The 21,772-nt window shown below is 38.7% G+C and overlaps 2 protein-coding genes across 2 annotated transcripts; both read right to left on the reverse strand.

Moving 5' to 3' along the window:
* Positions 1-320: 320 nt before the first annotated feature.
* On the reverse strand, positions 321-4,375 carry ccdc15 (coiled-coil domain containing 15). Its single transcript, XM_069671545.1, has 7 exons — positions 4,364-4,375; positions 4,188-4,319; positions 2,636-2,746; positions 2,447-2,550; positions 1,910-2,104; positions 1,511-1,659; positions 321-1,426 (listed from the first exon to the last, which is right to left on the reverse strand). Exons 1-7 carry the CDS (start codon positions 4,373-4,375, stop codon positions 1,377-1,379), a joined length of 753 nt encoding a protein of 250 aa, XP_069527646.1. The 3' UTR covers positions 321-1,376.
* Positions 4,376-8,317: 3,942 nt separating this feature from the next.
* On the reverse strand, positions 8,318-19,552 carry psmg1 (proteasome (prosome, macropain) assembly chaperone 1). The gene is made up of 7 exons (XM_069674088.1): positions 19,356-19,552; positions 17,899-18,002; positions 15,277-15,422; positions 13,430-13,492; positions 12,798-12,996; positions 10,257-10,387; positions 8,318-8,475 (listed from the first exon to the last, which is right to left on the reverse strand). Exons 1-7 carry the CDS (start codon positions 19,481-19,483, stop codon positions 8,398-8,400), a joined length of 849 nt encoding a protein of 282 aa, XP_069530189.1. The 5' UTR covers positions 19,484-19,552; the 3' UTR covers positions 8,318-8,397.
* Between the last annotated feature and the right edge of the window lie 2,220 nt (positions 19,553-21,772).

Consider the following 21,772-nt stretch of genomic DNA (forward strand, 5'->3'; position numbering starts at 1 on the left):
AGAAACACCTCTAAGTATAATGCACTACACTTCCAGAGCACCTCCAACTGCAGCCTCCAAATTATCAGAAATCTGAATCAACTCCACTCTGAAGCAGTTTCAACAAAAGCAAAAAGCTATTACCTTCATTAAAGTAACATAATTGCAGGACTGTTGCAGTAAAATGCATTCGTTTTAGCTAAGTGTACCTAAAAAAATAGTATCTGAATGTATTTTTTATGTACAAATCTTCAATCCACCATTAAAGTTTCAGGAAAAAGATTGATTTACTACCCGGTTGTTGACATGGAAACTATTTACAAGTTGTAATTACAGGAACTTCAATATGGGATGCTGCATCAGGCCACAAACCAAGTCAATTGAGGTAAGAAAGTCATACTGATGACGCTGCGCACGAGTCATAGGCACATACAACTTGTGACACGAGGCTGCAAGAGAACAAAGCCGCACTTCAAGCCTATTTATTACAACAAATGCAAGCTATATTGAATATTATCAGTCTTTTAGTTTTATGTTTTTGTATTCAATTTGACAGACCGACTGTTCTTAAATAAAAAGCATGTGTCTCATGCAAAAGATTTCACTGATAAACTTAGCTTCACTTTCACTGCTTATAAATGAGAGGCCACATAACAATTGGATACCAACAAGTGTTAATAGAAACATGTACTTTGACACTTGCTCCTATTTAAAACAAAATGTAACCTTTAATTAAAAAAGATTGCAGACTTGAGTTTTTCATTTCTTTTTTAAAACACAGTCCTGAAGAACATTCACAACCTTATACTTAAAAATCCCACACGACATACAGCAAATACACAAAAGAAACATTCTCAAGTTTACACATGTAATGGTTTCCCTGACGCATTGCTAATGATTTCACCAATTACATAAAAAGAGTGAGCCAAAAACAAATTCCTTAATGTTCAATAAATTAACCACAGTCTGTTTGTGGTTCTGCTAAGCTCTACGAGGCACAATGGGTCTATTGAGGTAAATGCTAACATCAGCTAGCTCACAGGCTCTCAATGTCGATACTAGCATACTGATGTGTAGCAAGTAAAATGTGTACCATCTTTATTAGTGTGTTAGAATGCTAAAATGTGTTTATGACCACTAAACAGAAAGTTAAACTGATTGGGATCATCCAAGTCATTAAAAACATCTTCTAGGAACCATCACTGTCTGCAGACATACGTGTGCAATTCATCTAATACATGATGACAGGAACACTGAAAACTTTGGACAGCTGACAGACTTCGGCAAGAAGTCAGGGATAAAAAATGTATTTCCCAAAATGTTGTACTGTTCCTTTAAGCCCACAGCATAGAGCCTGTTTCTACCTGGCAATGTCCACTGCAGTTCATCAGCTGCATTTAGCGTAAATCCAGACTCATCATTGTCGAATGTAACGCTTTGGCATACTCTGTAAAAGAGACAAATGCTACAGTCAATATTTCGTATATGATTCCAATAAAGCTTAGCTGTGGTGTGTGTAGGCAGTGAGTACCTTTGGGGTTGTTGTGGAAGACACAGTTGTTGGCACAGGTGTCAGGGTGGGAGTCCCAGAAAGACGATGCACAGCAGCAGAGAGGAGGGAGGTCCAGCTTCTCCTGAGAGAGTCGCTCCTTCATCTGAGCTCTAAGAGCCTCAATGAACCTGTGAATTGAAAATTTCAGTGCAGTTAAGAACAAAAGAAAGAAAGAAATAACACCCTCTTTTCTCTACAGAGCATTCTTCTTCCTTGATAAAAAAAAAACCTGGGCCTACATTACCCACAATGCCAGTGACATCACTTAAAGGATCATATTTTTAGCTTATGAAGCAAAAATATAGGCTTCATAAAAACACTTTTGACATATGCAGTAGAGTTTGAAAACTGCCTTTGTAATCAATCTTCTTTAAATACCTTGCTTCTGTTTTCCCTTTCTCCTCTCTCCTCCTCCTCTGCAGCTCCACAGTTCTCTCCTCCTCCTCAAGCCTAAGTCGCTCCAGGACCAGAAGCTCTCTCTCCTCAAATCTCTGTCTGACCTCTGCAAGCTGTCGATCTCTCTCTAATCGTCTCTCTTCCTCCAAACGAATCTGTTCCTTCTCGTCTTTGATCCTTTAGGGAAGACAGCGACGTGTGAGAAGAGATTTTCACTTGCTTTCATATAGGCCTAACAGTTCAGTTCATTTAGTACGAATGCTACACAAACAGGCCATATTTTGCCATCTAATAAGGGTTTTATATTTCTGTTTTGAATTCTTGCTTATTCTTTTAGCCATTGTTGTAAAAGCCCTACATTTTGTAGAATTATCGTAGCTTTTTCTTAAAAACAGCCATCTGCCAAAGCTAGAGGTTGATTGTTTGACATTTGAAAGATTGGGTGCAGAACAACTTTAATCACACATTCACACCAATAAGAGGAAGTGATGCTGAGTAAGCATACTGCTGCCTCGTCACCTTGCCGTCCTCTGCAGGTGTTTCCTGTGCTGTTTGTTCTCCTTCACTTGCTCTCTCTCAATGTTCATGTACAGACGGCGGTGCATCAGGAACTGAGACTGACGCTGCGGAGGGACACGTGTCATGTTTAAAATGTGGTCTTACAGCGTTCAGATAAGTAAAGTCAAAGCTTTGTGTCTGATTATCTACCTGTCTTTTCAGTTCTTCTTGGTCAGACAGAGGCCACAGCACTCTGACGTTGGGCTGGAAAACCGGGTCAGGCTGTGATCTGTCAGGATCGCACAAAACATGTCCACTTGCCTGAAACATATACAGACACATGATAGAATGTTTGTGGAAGTATTTGCCCCCTCTATTATGATACACTTTAATCATCACATCTGTAGCCAAGTGATTTGCACAGTTAGAGGAAGGTATAACTCCAGTAAGAGCATCTGAATTGCTCTGTTTATTGTTGTTGTTCCTTGTTGGTAGCATTTACATGCAGTGAATCACAAGGCGTTGGAGGGAAATGGAAGTTATATGAATATATATTCAACCTTGTACCCTTCCAACATGTGAATGATGTTGTAAAAAAAAACATCACTACTCAAACTCTGTAAACTCTGGTGAAATGGAACTTGCCCCAGTTTCACACGTGTATATGTGTCAGCTGATTAAGGGCAATATCGTAGTCATAATATCATAGTCATAAAGTTTGAACTGCTTAGGTTTATGAGTTGACGGGAGCCACCAGACGACACGTTTAAGGTTTATGGTTTGTGATGCTGGGCTGTCTTATTTGGACAGAACGATATCTCTTGGTTACATCCTTTGGATCCTACCCCCAAAGTTGAGACGAGGCTTTATGATCGGATGAAAGTTAATACTAATAACTAATAACTATATTTGTCATGTACAAACACCACAAAGCAGAAAGGCAACAGAAACACCAAAAGATTTTTGTTTTTTAAATGCTCCTCAATTCTTAGTGAGTAGTGAGTTTAAATGCAACACGATGCTTTCATCTGCCCTGCAGAAAATATATGATAGACAATTCAAAAGTAACTGAATAAGATAAAGAAATTATTTATTGATCCCCAGAAGGGAAATTCGGGAATAATAACCTTACAAAATGTTTAAAAATGAACATACGTATATCCAGTCATAGCTGCATAGTTGCTAGATGCTTCTGTTTGCTCTTTTACCCATGAATGATAACTTTTACTGTGATAACTTTTATAGTGATTTGGCGCCATATAAATAAAAAATGGTTGAGTAATATATTGATTGATTGATTAAAATGTGCAGAAAATTACTGGATTAAGTTTGATATTTAAAACAAATTCTGCATCTGATGATTATGACTCAAAAAGTTATTAGGAGTGTCTTTTTTGTATTTCAAAAGATGCCTTAATGTATAAGGACTGTATTATGACTCTTAGAAGTAGTGTGTGTGTTTAAGGTAAATTGTAACTAGTGACAGCCCAGTGGGAAAGACAAAAAAACACTATTATGGATTTGTTACAAATATGGATGTTGTTTGCACCTAAAAAATCTTCTGTTCAAAACCAAATCGGTTCATTGTAATTGTTATATCCCAACTTGACAAAAAGTGCGACTGCAATAAAATGAAAACTGTCAGTACCAGCGTTGGATGGGACAGCTATTGAAATAATCAATTACTTTATGCATCCTAGAGGAGTTTTAAAAAATGACTTTAAATCAGAAAGCCACTGTGACACAGAGGGTGTTCATTAACCTTCTGCTGAACGAGAGGGCATCTGTGTTGACCGCTGAAGGGATGATCATCTCCCTCTTCCTCCTCTTCCTCTCCCAGGACAACATCTTCCTCCTCCTCCTCCTCCTGCTCTCCCCTCAGCACATGAGACCGCTGTTGGGTGCAAAGGAAAATGTTTTTTATCACCCTGGATATACAGGCGTACGCATGTTTATAGGAAACTATATGATATGAAAAAGAGGAACAGTGTGAGACACAGGCGCTCACATGTCTGTTAGAAGAGACGTTCCATTCGCCTCCAGGAAGGTCTGACGTCATTTCCCCTTGCTGGGTCATCCGACAGGCTGCCAGTCTGAGTCTGACCTGCCTCATGCCTTCAACAGACTGGAAAATCATGGAAATAAATGATGCTCCAGATTATTCACTGTCACATTATTCTATCAGTCACACATGGAAACAATGCAATTATTCCGTCAAACTCCAAACGACACACACTGCATACTTAAGACCACACTGGATTCATTGATAAACATTGAAAAGGGATAATAGAGGACAGACAATACAAGTCTTACTATAAAGTTTAATCTTCAGTTTATTTATCAGTAATATTTGTAGATTCTATTTGACTTGTAGCTTTTGTTGTTAAAATTTGACTGTATTTCTGGTCAAAGCATGTTTTTGTTAAAGAAGTGTGACTGGATAAACGTACGTAATGGAGACACTGTTTACGGTTTACATTATATCAGATGAGCTGCCCTTTCCCATCACATATCGCCCAAACATCCAGTCACATGTAAGCTGACAATTGATATAAATCAGCCTTCACTCTTCTGGTTTCAGTCTTATAGCAACATTTTTAACCTAGCTGAAGAGATCTGCTCCCATTCAGCCCACAGAGACCATAAGAGAGGTCAGACTGTGATGTTGGGTGATAAGGCCCTATTCACAGTCAGCATTCCTGTTTACCCCAGAGGCGCTGGATCGGGCAGAGGTCAGGGTTTTGTGCAGGCCTGTCACGGTCTTCCACACCAAACACAAAAAACATTTCTCCATGGACCTGACTTTGCACTTATTGACACAAGAAAGGGGCTTCTCTGGACTGTTCATTACATTTAAACCAAGCGTTTCAAAATAGGGATGACAGCATATGGGGAAAAGCAAATAGTTACAATCAATGAAAGAAAAAAAAAAGTATTAACCTGATAAAACCAAACTCTTCACTACAATGTTCTGAATGATGCTCACAACATTCCAGTAAACAAAACATTAGATTACTTATCTAAAACTTAAAATATATTCTCCTGTAATATCCTCTCACCTCCTGATAGCTCCTCCCCTTCACCCTCTGTCGTGCAGCAGCTCCCGAAGACATCAGCTTCTCACTCTCAGACACATGCTGGGTCCAGACCTGATACTGTTGTTTCAGCTGGAAAATAGTTGTACAAAGAGGAAATCAGCAGAGGTGAACAAAAGAAGTCATTTAAAACCAAAATGATTAGTTGATTCACTGTCAGTCAGTATAATATATTCTTTACCCCTGAGTATGCCTGAGGCTGCTCTCTCTTCTTGTAGACTTGTGCTTGCTGTGCCACACGGTGGCGTACTTCATCCTGAAATCGCTGGAGGCTCTCTTCATTCAGCCTCCTCTTTTCTGCCTGGATCTCCTCGGTTAGCAAAGCAAGAGCCTCAAACAAAGACACAGGGAGACTGTTAGAAAAAGGCAAGGCTCAACCTGCTGTGGAGATTGATATATGATGGTGTCAGGACAAATCTGGATATTTATATCCCAAAACTAAAATTAAATTAACTGAGTAAAGAACCTTTTCTCAAACTTTGTCGACTTAAGTACAATTTTAAGGAACTTTTACTCGACTGCAGTATTTAAATTTTTGCTCTATTAACTCAGATACATTTATCTGACGACTGTAGATACAGGTTCTTTGCAGATAATTATTTTCGTAAACAAGGATGTTGAGCATAAAACAGAGAATGATATTGTAAAAGATCAAAACGACCCACAGAATATAAAGTAGATAAATTGACCTCTACTTTGACTGGCAACAAGATAAATGATGCTTTCAAATGAAGATATTATGAATAATAAGTATCCATTAATATAATATACTTTGTTATATTATAACAGTTTAACTTTATGTTACTAATTATAGCCTACACCTGTTCTTTTACTTTACTTTTATTTTTTACAGGACTGCAAAAGATTTGTTTAAACGGCCATTTCTTACTTATTCCATCACTGATGGAAGATAACATGCATTAAAGACACGTTAATATAGACATAAGGAAATTGCACATATATCTGTATTAGTGGACTAGACCTATACCTAAAAAGTACTTATAAATCAGAAACGTTAAACCAGGTTTTAGGTATTTTAGACTTAACAAAAAAACTCTAAAGGAATCCTTACCAATTACCAAAAGTAGTTTTGTATTACTATCTGCCAATATATTGTTATACTGTATGTTTATTCAACTAATAAATATCACAACAACTTTTTGTCTCACTTATGAGGTGTTAACTCTCAGACAATACTAGTCTACATAATGAAAGAAAAAGCAGCCCATGTCAACAAAACAAAGGCTTAACATTAAACTTAGAAATTCATCACTTCCTTGACCCTGCATGCTGCCTGATCATCGTCTGTAACGGTCCCTCAGTAGCCTGGCAACAGACTCAAAGCTAGTTTTAGCTTTTGGTCATTAGCATTAAATGCCAAACTCACAGACGGATGCTCCAGGAAGTCTTGTCCCTCCTCCACCCAGGCTCCCACCGCCACCACAGCCTGGTTCCTCTCGGCGAGCACCTTGCTGGCTCTGGGGGCCTGGTGCTCTTTGCTCTGGCTGACTGAAGCTTTGCACTTTCCGCTTTTCGAAGTTATAAACCGGCTGGAACTCATGGGTAACATTAGCCTCGTTAGCAAGATGATGCTAACTTTCTCACAGCATAAGATATCTTATTGGTACCCAGATGGCGTTATAGCGATTTTGTCGGCTGTATGATGCACTAAAATTCACGAGGAGATTAAACGTCAAGCAAAAGAAAGCACAGAAACATCCTCTTGATGTCAATGTAAGCAGGAAACACGAACAGGTTTGTTTGAGTTTCGCACACTTCGTCTTCTTTTAGTTTCTTGAGTTTGCCAAACAGCTCTCTAACGCATTACTGCCCCCATGAGGACAGGAGGAGACACTGTAAAATTACATTAGACCTCGAACTCAAATATAGGGAGGGAAAAAGAATTAACTAATCACACCATCCATAAATATTTGTTTAAAATTACAGACTTAGACTTGGGCATTGACGAAATTTACATTATCATTTTATTTCCATTAGTTGTGGTTCGTGTTATGTTTCGTCTTCAGCTTTGTAAGTCTTACAGTGTATTGTCCATTATTATCTGTAATAACTACCATTAAAGACTCAAAAGGCTCAGCTAAATAGGTTACAAGTATTGTATTCTCACAAGTGCTGACCTATTTCAGCAAACTCTTCAAAGTCACCCTTCATTGTTTCAGCTTTATCCTTCTAGTCTGGTGACAATATCATCACTGTACGTGTGCACAGCTGACTGCAGACCAGTGGGAGCAGGAACATGAACACTGCTAAAATATAAAGTATGCATACTGCAAAAAATGTTTCATTCTTATGCTGAATTTGCTCCTGAATATCACAGACACTTCAGGAGCAACCGAATTTAAATTCAACACCGGAGGCAGGAGGAAATGTGGGTCATTCCAGGCTTAATGCGCTGGTGTGATAACAGTGTTGAGGAAACTTGATTTCATATTTTATTAGTACAAGACGAGGGGCCCGAGGTGGCGATATGTTCTGCAGGTTTTTGGTCATAAATAAAGATAAACATTTTCACCTGCTGGTGGCATCTTTTAATCAGGAATCAGGGGATCTCCATCTGTCTCTTTGTTCATTAACTCACAATTTGCTGACCTGTTATTTTCATGTAGTAAGAGGAAGGAATAGGTTTACAGATCACCCAGTCACACTGTTGTTCCTTCTCATTATGCTTCAATCACTCATAAATACTTAAACAGCAAAATGGAACGTGCCAATTATAACTCCCCTTTCTTACAAAACAAACAAGTTAATCATTCAAAACAAAGACGTTCTTTACATATTTTCTTTATTAAAAAATGACAGTATTTTACCACAGGAAAATAGAATTATATTGCACAGCAGTGTGCAACATGGGCCTTTTCAGATATAAAGATTACTCTGTATGTTGGTGGTTCTGACAAACTTGCGGAGGACGTCTGAGCTCGGAGACGGGTCCAACTGAGGAGACAAAAAGAACAAAGTTACATTGTTTAAAACCCTGTTAACTTTTTGTAAAGAAAACTTCAGTATTCATTTAGATTTTGACTATATTTAAGACACTTCTGAACTCATCTAATGATCACATTTTGGAACCTACTGCTGAAAACGCAGCCCCCTCATTCAACATAATTGAGGCATTAGACAAAGTTACTGAAATGCACCGCCAGAAAGGCAAATGACTGTTTCACAATTCATCATTTAGGCAGTACTTACAGAGTATTATGCAGATGGAGGCTAATGCATTCAGTTTAAAATATTCGACTCTACTTAAATCCTGACTCCTCACCGATTATGTGGCAACTCTCAAGTTATGTGACGCTACATAATGTCAAGAGCTGAGGGAACATTAAGTAGAGGCAAGAGAACAGAAGGAGCTATTTCAGACAGCTGTAATTTTTCCTGTGTACGTTGTTAGGTGACTCATAGTTGGAGCACAGCTACAGCTTGAATTAGCACAAAACTCTCCCTGTCAGTCATTGCCACAAAAGTTTGACTAAGAAAACATCTGATTCTTTGTTAAAAAGTCAGAGGCACAGGCATGTGTACTTAAAAACTAAGGGACTGAATTTGAACATTTTGCAAGACATTTCCAAACACAGCTCAAATTGGCAGATGTAACATTGTTGAGAAAACAGAAAACAAGCCGGAGCCAAAAAATATTTCCCTTTTCTATTCTGGTTTATTTTGGAAGAATTCAGTAATTTATTTTTTGTAAATTTCACAGAAGAAATGACGCATGTTGAATTAACTGCAGCACTAATTTGTGCCTCCAACTGGCTCTTTCTCCATGGCAACTTGGCAAAGTGTCAGAAACTATGATTGAAACACACTCAGCCTCCAAAAACACATTATTAGTTAAACTTGTACAATCTCATGAGATGCAGGAAAAACAGCCCTGTCACAAATTCTACCATTGAAAGCATAATAAAGTTCAGGTTCGAGTGGCACAGACAGAGAGGTATTTATTTAAGTTACTTATATAACTTATAAGAAATCGTAGTTCCCAGTGGTGTTACACTGGACTGCATTATACTGCATTTTGTCTAAATTATATTTTACATGCATGCACACTACAACACCACCAACCAGTACAACTACAATAATAAACATGAAGTACTACTGGTTATTTACATTGTTCAATAGTATCTGTTTGTTTTAACATTTGGTTATTTATTTGTTGTTTATTGTTTAACTTATGTGATTAAGTTTGATAACATTAGTACTGTTATTTAGAATATCTCAGTATTTGGGCTGCAGGCTGGTGCACAGAGGTGCAGTGGTTAGTGTTAGATAAGATAAGCTTTTGGGGACTTTAAACAGGAACAGAGCAGTCCACCATTATCTATTACTAATACATTACATTATCTATTACTTATTTCATTTTGAGTTTATATTAGTTGATCAGAGGACAAATCACCTGTACAATTACCTTTCTGACAGTGTCAACAAAAACTTTATAATAAGGTTTCAAGAGGCAGAATGCACAGCCAAAGCTATCATATTGGATCACATTAGATTGTAAATTTGTACTTAAAACTCTTTGAAACATAAACCTATATTATCGTTACATCATCCTGTGTTTTTATGTTTAGTGAAATGAAAGTTCATAGATAATGGTGGAATGCTCTGTTCCTGTTTAAAGTCCCCAAACTCTGAGAACAGCTCCTTCTTTCCTCCTCTTTCGGGGCACTGTAACCTTTCAAAATGCTGCTTCAGATGTAAAAAGGAAAGCAGCTCACCTGTATGGACTTGCCAAGCTTGGTTAGTGCAGGCTTGTAGGTCTCCATGGTGACTGAGTCAGGGCCAATGACATCACTGTAACACTGGTAAACAACAGTGGCGATGCGGTGGACCTCGCAGTGGCTCAGCACTGATAAAACAGAACAAAGACAATGAAACAATCAGGATGGACTTAGATTGGACAGGTGTACAGTCATCAGCCTTACAGGCTCCTCCTCTTTATCCTGATAAGACCAGTTTGATAAGACATCAGTTCGTTTGGACGTTCAGTGTCTTTCTGTGCACTACTTCCAAAATTAGCAAATCAGGATGCAGGACTTTCTGTGCTCAGAGAGTGGAGAGGAGCCTAATGGCCCTACAATTCATTCAGCTGGCCGACGCTTTCGTCCAAAAGCGACTTACAGTTTCTCTCCACAAATACAAGAAGCAATTTTGGGCTTCAGTGTCTCGCTCAACTCGCTCAAGGACACTTCAACAGCAAATGGAGAGATCCAAACCTGATAAAACTGGATATATATGCACAAAACAAGGGGTTAAAGTCCCCCATATCTTTGCTTTGTTACTGAATTGGACGCTGCTGCCATTTAATTGCAACACTGAGAAGAAGGTCTGCAGTGTGATGTTTTGTCTTTCTGAATGTGTGATCTGAAAAAAGAGTTACATTTCAGAGTTATGAAAGAACGAGCAGCTGCATTTCTTTCAAACGTAAGAGAAAGATTGAACTGGAGAGTTGGTAGAAAACGAATGATTATTATTTAGATGGGTTTAATGTCGATGCTTCTTGTCTCATCTGCAGGAAAAAAGCTAAAGAGGGATTACTCAACTCAATAAAGATGTTCCAATACCATTTTTCCTCCCTTATATTGACTAGTGTGTTTAAAACAACATACATAATATTGGTGGAAAGACAGATTGCTGACATCTTGCTAGCTTTGACTAACATTACACTCTCCCATTCTGACGCTGTTTATTATTGTAAGTGGATAATTGACCTAAAACCAGTTGATTTTACAGGCTAATTGGTAAGAGCATTGTAACGGTGCATTGACTGGCACACTCACCATACCCATGACCACATTTTAGGCAGTATTGGACGTCGATACAGATATTGGTATCTGTATCTGACAGTGTTCATTTCTTTAACGAAAACTATGGTGATAAATGTTCATCAACAGCGTTTTGTCCATGACGAAGACTAGACGTTGACGAGCTACAAATAGATCGCTGATAATAAAAATTCTGACGACACGTTTTTGTTTAAGGAGCAATTCACGCCTGGAAAAAGCAACTGTCAGTCACAGCTGGTGTTCTCTGTAATCGATAGAAGCAACAATATTTGAAATTGGCGCCATAGCTGTGGAGAAAGTTGTACAAACAGCTCGTGGTTTCGTCCATTCTACATTCCTACAACACCCAGCATGCATTGCACCCCTCCCTCTGAAAGGAACGGCCCAGCGAGAGACGCTGGAGTGAAATACTAAGGTTTCACTGCAGGCGACGGCTCAGAGCAGCACAGAATCCGAAATACGACGAGAATATACCGGTGGATCGTCTAAAAAATATTCAGGTCTGAAGTCTACATTTCAAACCTGATGATTTTGAACGAGACATGACATCAGAGGCGGCGTCCGAGATTGAGGAAGTCTAGTTAAGCGAGCTTCCTGGCTCCTCAGGGTTTTCCAGGGCCCATTAGAGAAGCGGATAGCGTCCTCCAAAGGCACAGAGAGAAATTGCATTTTATTTCTACCTTAATGGCATTAGCTCCCCATAATAGCATGATAGGACTGAGGTTGAAAATCGGCAAACTGGCCCTTTAACAAGACGAGACAGGACTTAAATGTTAGTGGTGGCTGTCGGACATTTAAAATCTGTGATATTTTTCCCCACTGTGCGTCTAATCTGTCCGTCAAAATACAAGCTATGCATTCCTATAACTGGTTGAATTGTTAAAGGGGCATGTGCAGATCCCCCTGAATCTGACCCAGCCATACAGGTGATGATGTCCCAAAGCGGCAGCTTGACAAAGACATGACAGCATCCATGAAAAACAACAGATGCACACTTAATTTATTAAGGCAATGCACTGTAGTAACGGGAGACGGTGAGACGCCCTGTGGCTACAAATGAGGTGGAAGAATCAAAGGCAGAGTCTCGGCTAGATTATCCAAGGTAGGTAAAAGTGTTTTACAGATTCAAACACTTGGTACAACCTGTCACCTTCATACCAATTTCTGATACCCGTATAAGGCTAATTAAATTAGTTTAAAGAGAGAAAATGTGACTTTTTATTGACAAAAATGTTTAGAGATGTCGTCGACTAAAGCTATAAAGGGTAAACTAAAATGTGACTAAAACTGATAAGAATTTAGTCTAGAGACTAAATCTAAAATAGCTGCCAAAATGAACACTGGTATCTAAACTAATCTACAACTAAACATGCAGAGCAGCATATCAGACAAGCAAAAAGAGAAGGAAAGCAGAGACATGCAGTTTTAAGGGATGTAGTGTTGTGAGAAGGCCAAAGAGTATAGTAGTGGTACCTGCAGCTGGAAGTCCAGTAACGATGTTGGGCTGCTCCAGTGACTGACAGACAGGCTGACCACTGAACGCACCAGTGTGGAGACATCTCAGGAAGGGAGCTGAGCTAGAGCACAGGTAGTCTGCCGTTTTGTACTCGGCCACAGAGCTGTCTGATAGCACCATCACATTCAGCTCTCTGTGCTGCAGACAGTCAAAGACCTACAAGAGGAAGACGCACAGTCAACCTGACAAATCTTTAACAGGCTGTTCAGCCCACATGTCTAGATTTTAACAACATTATTACACTGTGTTGTGAAAAAAATAGTTGAAGCGAGCCATTTACTGCACACTCAGTCACCACTTTATAAGATAAACATTTTAAATGCTGCACAGGACCCCTCTTTTCCCCAAAGTACAGCCTGCACTCTCAAGTCACTCAAGAGCATTTATCCGTCGTTGGCTGGTCATTTTAATTTCCAATCCTGCCTCTGTTGCTAAACTGTTGTGCTTCCTGAATGTGAAGAACAAACCTGTGCATGGTTGTTACTCTGCTATCTGTCTTCATACTGTGGAAGCTGAACGGCCCTTAATTTCTCTGCATGAAAATAAAATTAAGTCACAGTGCCATCCAACTAATTATGTCGAGCTGTACCTTTTCTGTCCACTGAAACAGCTGGTCTTCTGCAACGTAGCAAGTCACTTGGCATATCACAACCTAAAGGGAAAGAATATGAGACAGTTTATGCAACATTTGTTTATTAAACATGTATTTTTCTCAAAGACAGGATGTTCTGAAAATGCAGCTGGAAGTTCAAGGAAGACTCAACACTAAGCTTTTTTTTAAACAAGGCACTGCTACCAGCTCAAACACGCCTCCCAGCAGTATTTTCTTTACCTGACCTTGAGATTTGCTCTGCTAGTCCGTGTGGAATCATAATAGCAAGCATAAAGTGCAAAGGTAGGAGAAAAGCAAACATATGGGAGATCCTTTGAAACAAAGGAGCTATGCACGGCGTCAGGAGAACAGTCACCCCACTGTCAACGCAGACAAAGTTATGAAAATACACCACAACAATAGAATAATGCATCCATCCATTATCTATGCTGCTTATCCTGTTCAGGGTCGTGGGGGGGGGGCGGCTGGAGTCTATCCCAGCTGTCATTGGGCGAGAGGCGGAGTTACACCTTGGACTGATCGCCACTCAATCACAGGGCTGACACATAGAGACAGACAACCTTTCACGCTCACACTCACATATACGGGCAATTTAGAGTCACCAATGAACCTGGTGGGTAAGACACGTTTTGTACCGGGGCAGCAACTAATTATAATTTTTCATTATCGATAAATTAGGGGATTATCTTCTTGAGAATTTATTGCTCTTTGCAACATCAGACATCAAAAACATTAAAATTTACTTTAATATAAAGCAAGAAACTCAATGAATTATAACTTTGAATGAAGAATCGATTATCAAAATAGTTGCTGATTAAGTCTGTCAATCAGCTGATTGATTTAATGGAATCAGCTAATCCTTGCAGCTCTACGCCCTACAGACTGTGACCCCTACTTATCTCCTACATGTCCAGCCCGGGTCCTTTGTTGCATGTCATTTCACCTTTTCATTTCCCCCACTACTGTTACTGTTAAACTTTGGCAAAATGCCTCGAAAAAGGCTCAAGAAACCGAACTTATAAATGGAGTTAAATGATAATTAAAACTGAAGGTTATAATAACAGGAGCATCTGTAAATCAGTGATCTATAAATAATGTATCCATAGTCCACAGCTGCTTTATAGTGTATGAAAGTCTTCCTCCTCAGTTCATTAACTCCCTGCAGCCATCTGAAGGCTGTGTGATAAATCTGAAGCATCCTCAGCGGGGCAGTGCTTTCACACTGGGTCGTTCACTATGTTTATCTTGATTGAATCACGTGCAAATGACACCAGGTTGATAGAAAATAACCACACACATCTCTCTGCACACAGCAGACTGGTAGGTTATAACTCTGTCTTCTGACAGTTTACGTAAGAGACGCTGGTTCTCGGGGACCGTTAATCCTGTGTGTCACTGCCTGCTTTACAACTTTTGTGGCAGGAGCTGAGTTCAGTGTTTTAGTCTTAAATCGTATCATGGTACAAACTCTGCTCGGTCAGATCTATTGCAATATGATGAAAGCATTTAAAACTAGCAAAGGATTGATGCGGTCATATACACAACTATTATTGTTTCTATGATTCATTTTTATTGTCATTGAAAGCATCTGCTTCCTTACATTTCTCCAGTTTATCTGGGATCGTCCTTTAATATGTCACGTGTTTGTGGCTTGGCAATAAGCTGCATACAGACATTATAATCTGCTCTTAATGTGAGAAAATTGAAATGGAAGATCATCAGCAAACTCATTAAACTGAACAATTATTGAGATTACATTTCGTGCCTTCGTTGGCATTAATCAAACAGTAAACACATGGTGTTTTGCTCAGTGCGTCACTCACTGATGGGTTGTCCTTCTGTCTGTAGAAAACACACTCAGACTCCTCGCTGGTTTGCCCGGATACAGCACGGCTCCTCTCGTTCCACACGGATGCATGTCCCACTGCGTCCCAGTTTGCAGAGGTGAGAACGTACACTGACAGAAACCCTGTGAAGACAGAGTCTCTCAGTATTCAACAACAGCTCACATGTGACAGGAGGTTTTCTTTTTTCTGATTTTACATATTTGACATGGAGCGTATAGTTGAGCTAAAGCAGTATCTGACAGGCGATCCCATATTATCTGTGAGACACTGATACTTTTAAATTGACAGAACTTTTCTCACAGATGACAGACATTGTGATGAAGCTACGATCATTAAGAGCTGAAATTACTAAAAGATGTATCCACTGAAGAAAGTCAAAAGAAAACTATTTTCATAATCAATTAATTGTCTTTTTTCGAGCAAATATGAAAAACATTAATTGGCTTTTTTTACCGTGAGGATTTTCTGGTTTTCTCCACATGTGTGATGTTAAACTGGATGTTTCGGTTTTAAACTGTAAGTAAGTAAAACAGGGACTTTCTAGACCAGCGGTTCTCATAGTGGAGTCTGCGAACCATAGCCTGGGTGTCATTATAATAAATTTATAGTAAATAAAAAATATAAAATTGTGTTGTATCATAAAAACTGCATGTCTACAGATGAGGACCATTTGCGGCAATGAAACAAGCATATTGTGTCCATTACTCCCACCCACGTTAGCTTTGGGCCCATAGTAACTGATATGTTAGTGACACATCAAGTCAATCTGTCATGAATCACTCAACTCGCTCAGGTCATAACCAACTGTTCCTGCAGCTCCTGCTGCTGTTAAAACGGCTGAACAATTATTTTGACTTATATTGCAATTTCGATATGATTTGGAATATTAAATTGAAAGATCATTTTTACATAATTTTTCTCCTTTCCCATGAAAAACATTAAAATGATGATGGCGTGCTTTCTGCAGGGATCTGAACCAAACAAAGATATTTGATACTTACGTCTGTGTATGACGTGTCGGCCAGAACATCTCTGCAGCACAATATTTTAATTAAAATGGTATTCTGACACACATTTCACCTTGAAAAAATATTACGCCTATATTACGGGTTAGGGTTTTGCGGTTTTGTTTAAATTTCAATTAATTGTTCAGCCCTAGTATAAATGCTGTCAAGTTGAGTCCACAAGCAATTTGAATAACATGATCCTCTGTTTTAACGTATATAAGCGGTATTAACATGATTCAGACTGAAATGTTTTTCTGTTTATCACTATGAAACAGCTCTGAAGGATTTAGGCTAATAAGTTTTACAATACAAATAGTTCCAATGGCATCTAAGAGTGCAAATGGTATTGAGCATCTGCTTAATCGGTGTTACAATTATGAGGGCGTCCTTGGAAAATGTTCTCCCCTGTAAGAGGTCCCTGGTCACAAAAAGTTTGAGAAGCCCTGTTCTCATCTTGTGCTTGACCAAATCATAACTGTTCCCTTTATTTTTAGGTGAAAGGACAAACAGTATGTAGATTCATTAAATGAGAAAATATATCAGCAGATTAATCATTAAATAGATACATCCCTGCATAGGAGTAATTTGACATTTAAGCAAATATTCCCATTAGCTTCCTGAGTACAAAGCTGGCATCATTACATGGTTAGCATAGCTTAGCATAAAGAATGGAAGCAGACTTTGCCTGACTTTGTTGTTAGGTGAAAAATTATGTCCACCACTACTTAAATTGAGTATGATTAGCAGCTTTTCCTATTTGTTTTTGTAATGTCTAAACAGAAATGTTAAAACATAGAAGTCACAGTAAACAACTCCCCTTACACCTTTATTATGTTACACCTTATATTTATGTGCCCCAAATGATCTGACAACAATATACAGCAAAATAAAGTTTTTAAAGTTCCAAGTATCTCGATCATATTGACATTTGTAATAAACTTCGTCAACAGTCTGTTGTGTTGTTGACTCCATACAAGGATAGTATTTAAAAAATAGTATTGCTAATAATTTTGTCTATTTAATATTTTGGTTTTTAGAGGAATTTTACATAATTCAATTTATAATTCACATAATTTCTCACAGACCCGACATAATGAAGTTTTAACATTTTTGACAGCAGAGATTACGGACAAAATTAAAATGGATTTTCTTTTTCTCTTAACATTTTCCATTTCATACAGAAAAAAAAAGTCTATGGCTTATTTCTGCTCCCTACAAATTTTTCATTTTCTTTTTAAATTTAGTTACATTCAGATAATTTTGTTCATATTAGTCTCATCTAACGTTTTAATGTACTATATAGAACAGTATCTGGTGTCTAAATCTAGTAAACGTGCTGATTTGTAGATCTTATGACCCTAACTGTATTAACAATGAATGTTTTTGCCCATTACTGAGCTTAATATATTTTAAAGACAATGTTAACATACTCTTGGAAATCTGTGTTATTGCAAAGCTAACTTTGCTGAGCTACTCTATGTTTCAGTTTACTTACAGTGAAGTATATTTTGGTGTTATTTTTGTGCTGTTTAAAGGACCTATTTATCATGCAGGAGAGGTGAGACTACGGTAGCCGCTGGCAGAGACTTACTGGCAGCGTTGTGTCCCACAGCGAGGATGAAGTCTGAACACTGCAACTTGTTTCCGGACTTCAGCGACTCTGAGACTTCAGGGCTCCAGTGAAGATGAACCTCCCTGGTGAAGAAGAGTCATATGTGGGTTAGAGACGGGGGCGGAGCTGTTTTGGAAAACAGTATACAACTAAAACATGTTAACGTTTTTTTTACTGAATAACACCTGGGAGGCAGATGGACCGGTACTATGGCCCATTAAAAAAGTGTTTGAAGTGTTTTAACACTTTTTGTTGTTTTCCATACTTCATTTTTAAAGCACAACAAGTGGTGTCTGTACATTGCAACAGTGAGGTATTTGTACTTGTGTAGGCACTAGGCATTTGATATCCTTCACAGGTTACCACATGATGCTTTTATAAGATAAGATAAGATAATCCTTTATTGATCGCCAGTGGGGAAATTGGGGTGTTGCAGCAGTACAAAGACAAAATAGCAAGTAAGTAAATACAGTTTAATAAGAATAGATAAAGAAAATAAAAACACGAGGTATATATACAAGTGTCGTATTATTCATGTTTATGTTACATTTATAGTATGTGCTGTCATGTATGGTTGTTGATGTCTATTGCTTTTACTGGTCTTGGTGAAAAGAAAAATTTCCTAGGGGCAATAAATTCTTCTTTCTTTCTTTCTTTCTTTACTTTGCACTCCACTATATTTAAAATGGAAATTTTGTACCTTGTACTCCTCTATTATATTTATTTCACAGCTGCGGCCCAGGCTTGATTACAAATGCACCTGGAGTCCCATACTCCTATCTTCCAGGGGCTCCAACATACCCCAATATGCACCACTAAAGTCTAACAGCTGCCATGATGTCAGCCTAAAGATGAAACTGAAACTAAACAGAGAGGCGCTTAAGTTATTTGGCCTTCCCACATGGATATAAATGGGATTGATCACATAATAAAAAGCACGTCAGTGGTAAAACTTAAAATGAAAAACCAACACAAACTGTAGCATCCAATTTTACCATACCATTCGCCCACTTGAAAACAGTTGAAAAAAACACTTAACATTATGATCTCATACCAGAATTAGTTATTGTTGACAAAAGCTGTACATTCATAAAGAGAAAAAACTGTCCTTAAGTCGGCTTCAAACTACATTACAATGTGTAACACCAATTAGTTTAATAGTGTGCTATTAGCTACTATTGACGAAATGTCATGTGTCATGTTAGCTAGCTATAACCGCTTACTGCTGTAGCTAGCTGTATAACAAAGTGTACCGTGTGGTACAGAAACAGCATTGTTAATGCGAGAATGAGGGTCACATATAATTTTACGTATATAAAGTAATTTAACCACTTAGCTTAACTTTATATAGCTGTCTAATTCTACCTAATTCAACACGTCCATGCTTTCTGACTTAACACTTCCTGTCTCCATGCTAGCTGGCTAACGTTATTTACCTCTTTTCCTCAAGTTCTTTGCGGATTTGTGCATCTTCCTCATCTTCCTCGTCGTCTTCAAGGTCTTCTTCATCTTCCTCCACTGCGCGGGAATACACCGACAAAACTTCACCGAAAAACGTCGCCATTATCACTAGTTTTCCAGAGAGATTAAAAAATTAGCCTAGTGATGCAGACCTGCAGCCTTGACATACATCCACAACTTCCGGCGGCACCACGACCCTTCAAAATAAAACCCACAAATCCCGGCATTCTTCAGATTAAAAACGAGATAGATAGATTGCCTTAATTATAAATATCACAAATATATAAAATATATAAGGGGTTAAAAAAAAGAGGAATCACATTATTTTCAGTCTTTGTGTTCACTAATTCAGACTGTTAAAGTCCATATCAACATCAGCTAAACTACAGAATGGATTTAGGCATGGATGAATGTAAAACTAAAATGGATTAACATTAGGAGGGGAACTTTTAAGGGCCATGTATGAACAAAGGGAATGATTTCAGTTACCATAAAGTGCTTCAATGTACATATGGACATGTAAATATTGTTATGAGGTGGGCTTGAAATAATGTGAACCAATCCTTTAAGCAAAATTCCAACATACAAGATCTGACTAAATATTTAAAATGCAGAGAAGTACCTTCAATTGAGCAGCTCAAACAGACTGTCCATACAAACAGAGCAGTGCATCAACAGCCGCTCCTCACAATCCCTGTGGGAATCTCGGAGCCCGGGGCTGCATGCATGAGTACTGTCTGTCCAACGTATTTCTGCCTGAGCTGTTCGCTTAAATCAATGAATGATTTAAGGCCACAGCTCTCCTGTGGATTCGCATGATCGTGTGTGGTTACACAATGTATGGGGCTTGAATATGACTAACAATTAGTGTAGGAACGCTTGATGTGCTATTTTTAGCCGTTGTGCCAATCAGGGGTAAACTTGACATACCACATGACTCCTCCAGCTTCTTTGTGCTGATACATAATTTACAGTGAGGAAGAAAGCCAGAAAACATAATTGTTAAAGGATGCTGGCAGATCATCTTCAGTTGTATAGCTAGATGGGAACATAAGCCAAGTCATATTAGAGCAAATTGGCCTCATGTTGACTGCAGAACATCCATCCTGTCCATTGTGTTGTATAATTCATTTTCCTGTAAGCTGTGCCCCGGGAGATGAGGGACAAACAGAAATGTGATGACATCAGCACGGCCGTAAAAATACTTCATTGTCACCAGAAAATGTCTTGTGTTGGAAAGACAAATTGGATGGCGGGGCAAAGCCTGGAGTAGAATAGAGAGTAAGCTCTATTACCAGCGCGGCGCTATAATGTAGCAGGAGGCCATAAAGTAGCAGCAGAAAGCCTTCCTGTCACAAAATGGAGCAACATGCTGGGAGGAGGCTTCGGGCTGCTGTTAATATAATTGATAGTGGAGAAAAAAGAGGACGGGTGGGAGGGATGTTCTGCAGCTTAACAAACATTAAGGCCTTCAGGCTCGAGACGACAACAATGTCAACAACAACAGGACAAACTCAGAGGGATTGTCATCACATCATTGACCATTAGGAAAGAGAACAGGACAGACAGAGGACATCCAGACTGATCCTCCTCCTGCTGCCTCTGTTTGCCTGTCCTACACTCAGGTCAAGAGCACCTGATCCCCCCGACTGGCCAGACTGCTGTGCTGGTTTACAGGGACACGCTCAAACATTTTAATGTGCAGTGGTTCATTTACAAAAAGCAGCCCGCCCACTCCACCTCCTCCATCTCTATTATACTATTTATCACAACATCTGTCTGCCTGCACAAATGAGTCATTCAAGGGCACACATTTGTAATTTGTGCACGCACCTGTAATATGTGCTCGCATGAATTATTAAATTGAGTGCATTAATTATTATTTTTTAAAATGTATTAATAGATCATTTTTGACATATTGACATAAACCAAGAGATAACTACTAATGCAGCACTGCACAGATTATGGAAAATTGATGGTGTCTTTAACCTTAGCTAATAACAGTCACCAATTAGCCGGTGTAAGCTCTGAGGCGGGCCTCTCCTATGAAAAGAAATCACAAAACCTTTTCAAAGAGGTGCACAAAATGTTACCAAGCACATTAGGAAATAATTGCTAAAAACTATTCACTGTATGACCCGGAGTCATGCCTTTAAAGTAAATAATGATGTCTTTGTGAGGTGAGTTTTGAGGGGACACAAAAACAAGACTTGAACTTGTTATAAAAGTCAATTATCAATGATCACGTTGTTCCTGATACATTCTTTACAGGTTCCTTAGAAACTGCCAGTAGTTTTTGTACCTTACCTCAAGGAACTACCATGAAGGTAAATACGTATCTATTTAAACATGAATGCGTACACTTTACTTAGAAATTAGAGAAGAATAGTGG

Source organism: Semicossyphus pulcher, unplaced genomic scaffold (assembly GCF_022749685.1).
Source record: "Semicossyphus pulcher isolate SPU_LCO1_2020_fin unplaced genomic scaffold, fSemPul1.0.p SCAF_10, whole genome shotgun sequence".
NCBI classification, from domain to species: Eukaryota; Metazoa; Chordata; class Actinopteri; order Labriformes; family Labridae; genus Semicossyphus; species Semicossyphus pulcher.

Bases quoted from the DNA above. Each gene is read 5' to 3' on its own strand.
- ccdc15 (XM_069671545.1), bottom strand. The intron at 2,551-2,635 runs GTAGATAATCAG...GTCCCTCCGCAG, and splicing joins AAGAAGAACTGAAAAGACAG to CGTCAGTCTCAGTTCCTGAT. The intron at 1,427-1,510 runs GTACTCACTGCC...TCTCTTTTACAG, and splicing joins CTTCCACAACAACCCCAAAG to AGTATGCCAAAGCGTTACAT.
- psmg1 (XM_069674088.1), bottom strand. From the start codon at position 19,483: ATGGCGACGTTTTTCGGTGAAGTTTTGTCGGTGTATTCCCGCGCAGTG. The intron at 15,423-17,898 runs GTAAGTCTCTGC...CTGTCTTCACAG, and splicing joins TGTGGGACACAACGCTGCCA to GGTTTCTGTCAGTGTACGTT. The intron at 12,997-13,429 runs GTACAGCTCGAC...TTCCTCTTGTAG, and splicing joins TGTTTCAGTGGACAGAAAAG to GTCTTTGACTGTCTGCAGCA.